Source organism: Belonocnema kinseyi, chromosome 9 (assembly GCF_010883055.1).
Source record: "Belonocnema kinseyi isolate 2016_QV_RU_SX_M_011 chromosome 9, B_treatae_v1, whole genome shotgun sequence".
In the NCBI taxonomy this organism is placed as follows: domain Eukaryota; kingdom Metazoa; phylum Arthropoda; class Insecta; order Hymenoptera; family Cynipidae; genus Belonocnema; species Belonocnema kinseyi.
This window is the reverse complement of record NC_046665.1, coordinates 67,696,373-67,699,936: the sequence shown is the minus strand read 5'-3', so window position 1 is coordinate 67,699,936 and position 3,564 is coordinate 67,696,373. Positions and strand designations below refer to the sequence as shown.

The following is a 3,564-nucleotide window of genomic DNA, read 5'->3' as shown; positions in this document are numbered from 1 at the left end:
AATTTTGCAGAAAATATCCGTAAATTTATAAAATAACTTAAAATTTTGTAAACTCTGCAAAAAAATCGGTACTATTTACAGAAAATCTATGCTTTCCCTATTTTAGCTAAAAATTGTGTAACCATAGCGGAAGTTTTTTCTGCGTATATTCTTTTCCGCATTATCAATACAAGTGAAGTTAGCAGCAAATTTCTGATCAAAGACGTTTATTCTTGTTGCCAAAGATTCAACAGATACTGTAACTGTGCTCCAATCAGTCTGCATTATATCTCTTATATTGGTGATCATAAGACCTAAATCATTCTTGCGAATTTATTTGGAAGTACTCGGATTGGGCGACGATGGTCTGATGCTGGTCTGACAGCACTTGCTTTAGCTACAGTCTGTGAGAGGTTTCGCCAGTTGGTCACATCCAGGGTGATAAAACTATGCAAATCTTAGGCAGCCAACATAATCCGTTGCAATGGCGTTCACAATTACTTAATATTTTCGCTATATAATTCTGAAATTTAAGTTTTCTTATGGTCCTTTTGTATAAACACTCGAGACAGCCGGCTTATCACACACTTTCTCACTCAAAATATCAATAATATCAGAAGTAAGAAAAAAGTCCCTTGTTTAAAAGGTAAGGCCACGTAAATGCTATATTTAATAATATTCATTTCTCAAGAGAAAAAAATATAAATATTTAATTTTTCATATTATTGGGCTATTTTTTACGCATTTAGATATTTAAAAAGTCTGAAATAAAAACATCAGTTATAATAAACTCGTGAAAATTGTATGCCTGGAATTTACAGGGTATTTTTCCAGGTTTTGAGTAGACATCCTGCTAATATGGATTCTCAAATTACTTATATTTTTAATCTTAAGAAATAAAAATCCAGAAACATGAGCGCGTGCTTCAAGTGCGTGCATTTACTGCTAGTAGATAATATAATACATAGAATAGAATATAAGATTTTTTATTTAAAATTGTCATTATTATTTTTAAAATTGTATGAAAAAGACGACTATTACCTACCTAGTTCTTAGTACTTCAAGATAACAACTTATTTCCAAACATTTTTAACACATAACTACACAATCAATCAGTGGAATTAAATGATAAGGACTGCCTCCATTCTTGCGAATGTTGATAAAACCTCATCGCTTATGGCAAGATAAACATTATATAGAAAGATATAATATTGCTGTATTGAATTCTGATATACGGTCTCTGAACTGGATGGTTATTAGCATTTTACAAACAGCTAAGTGAAAGTTATATGTGTTTCTAAAAATTCCTTTTATTGTATGAAATTTTAATCAATATGTTATCAGAATTCATGGATCATAAATTATTTGAGCATCTTTATCGTCCTCAGATAAAATAATTTTATAATCCTTGTAGTGCCACAAATCGCTCTCTCGAATAATTGTCCAAACATCCAAAGCTTTTCTGAAACTTGTTGGAATAAGTTCAAGTCCAGCTTCTTTAGCCATTGAATCGAAAAAATTATATTGACTCAGAAATAACCTGTGTGCGTGTCTCTTTTTTGATACTTTTAATTTCGAATCTTCCAGCATTATTTCCTTCGATGGTAAACTAAACTGCTTCTTGAGAAAAGCCATATAATATCGTGCCTGCCAAGAAAAATAATGCCATTTATAATATTTTAATTAAATATTATATATTCCGGGTTGCCATAATATCCCAATATTGAAATTCTCTAACTTTTCCCTGTCAAATTTTGTATCTTTCCTGACAGTTATCATTTCTTTTTCGTGACAATAGTCATACAGAATTTTAAAAGGGATCATCCAAAAATTACAAAAAACGATTTAGGAGGGGGGGTTACAAGAACGTTACTGTTTCTTATAACAGTAAATTCACTATGTATTAGAACATTTCTTTTGATTTTCAATAAAATACATGCATTGTTAACCTAATAGTTACCTTTTCGAACAAAAAGATTAATTTTAACCCAAAAAGTTTAATTTTCTACCAAGAAATACGAAATATAAAAAAAAATACATGTAGTTTTAACTTAAATTTTCAATCACATATATGAATTTTTAACGAAGAAGATCAATTTTTTACGAAAAAAAACAATTTCTAATAAATTACAGAAGTTTTTATTTAATTAATTGAATCTTAACCGCAAAAAGATAGATTTTTTACAAAAAAATTAATTAATTTTTAAATTAATTTTTAACGGAACACTAAAAAAATATAAAAAAAATACAAAAATATAATTCTAAACATAAAGTGTAATAGATGATATTTCCACAAAAAAAATTTTGATTTAAAACAAAATAAATGTTGAATTTATGTCAAAAAGGCGACTTTCTACAAAACAGATGCATTTTTAGTCTACAAATATGAATTTTCAACAAAAAAATTAATTCATAACAAAATTATTGAATTTTTAAGCCCATAAAAAGAATTTTATAACAAAATGATTATATTTTAAATTAAAAAAAAGAATGTTTCAACAAAATAGATCAATTTTAAATCAAAGAAATGAATTTTCAACTAAAGTGATCAATCTTCATTTAAAACATGTATTTTCAACCAACTCTTTAAATTTTCGTTTAAAAAAAAATTAAATTCCACACCAAGAAGATTAATATTTTACCAAAAAAGACCAATTTTCAAGCAAAAAACATAAATTTTCAATAAAAATTGAAATAGTTATATTTTTAATCAAAAACATTCATTTTCATACATAACTTACAAATTTTCAAGAAAAAATTGAATTTTCAAGCAAAAAATAGGGCTTTGAATAAAGATGATAAATCATTATTCAAAAAATGGATTTGGAACAAAGTAGTATTAAATGTATAGTTATGAAGATTATTTTTAACCAAAGAAACAATTATTCAACAAAATGCGTATGTTTTTAACCAAATAGTGAAGCTTTCAACTAATAATCAAACATTTTGAACTAAGAATGAAATAATTAAATCTTCAGTGAAAACAATGAATTTTCAGCTAAACAAAAAGAAATTTTCAACAAAACAGTTGTATATTTAAACTAAAAACGAGACTTTTCAACAAAAGAGTTAAATGTTTAACTAAGAAAGATTTTTCAATCATTAAAGAAAAAAATGTTATTCAAAATGTTTAATTTTCATACTAAAAGTCGATTTTCTGGCGATTATTTTAAAATTCCTGAACTTTTTTTGACTTTCCCTGACTTCCCGAGTAAAAATTCTTTAACTTGAGTTCCGCTTAGTTATGTCTTGAGTTCGTCTCCAAGACATCGATGTCTGGTTGCGTCTCAAAACTGAGTCGGGACATAGGCCTTCGTCTTACTTTTATGGCCATAACAGGTGAGACAGCGTTTACTTGTCTCAAGTCGAGCCTTGTCTTGGCTAAGATGACGTTTACTTGTCTCAAGACAAGTCTTGTCTTGGCTGAGATGGTCGAACCTTTTTCGGCTCATAAATGAGATTAAAATTGATGAATGAAAAATTTGTAATTATTAAATTAGTTGTTTTTAATTCAAAAGATTAGCAGATTAGCACCCGCTCCCGGCGAAATCCTGCGGTTGTCCTTAGGACAAATTTTTAAATATA

The 3,564-nt window shown here is 27.8% G+C and overlaps 1 protein-coding gene across 1 annotated transcript in view; it reads right to left on the bottom strand.

The window, feature by feature from the left end:
* Nucleotides 1-235: 235 nt before the first annotated feature.
* Nucleotides 236-3,564, bottom strand: part of LOC117180137 (flavin-containing monooxygenase FMO GS-OX-like 2) — a 20,185-nt gene continuing 16,856 nt past the window's right edge. The window contains exons 7-9 of the mRNA XM_033372478.1: nucleotides 1,520-1,626; nucleotides 1,025-1,441; nucleotides 236-502 (exon numbers count right to left, since the gene is read on the bottom strand). Coding sequence (XP_033228369.1) covers nucleotides 1,327-1,441; nucleotides 1,520-1,626 — 222 coding nt within the window. The 3' untranslated portion in view covers nucleotides 236-502; nucleotides 1,025-1,326. The remainder of the gene's footprint in view (nucleotides 503-1,024; nucleotides 1,442-1,519; nucleotides 1,627-3,564) is intronic.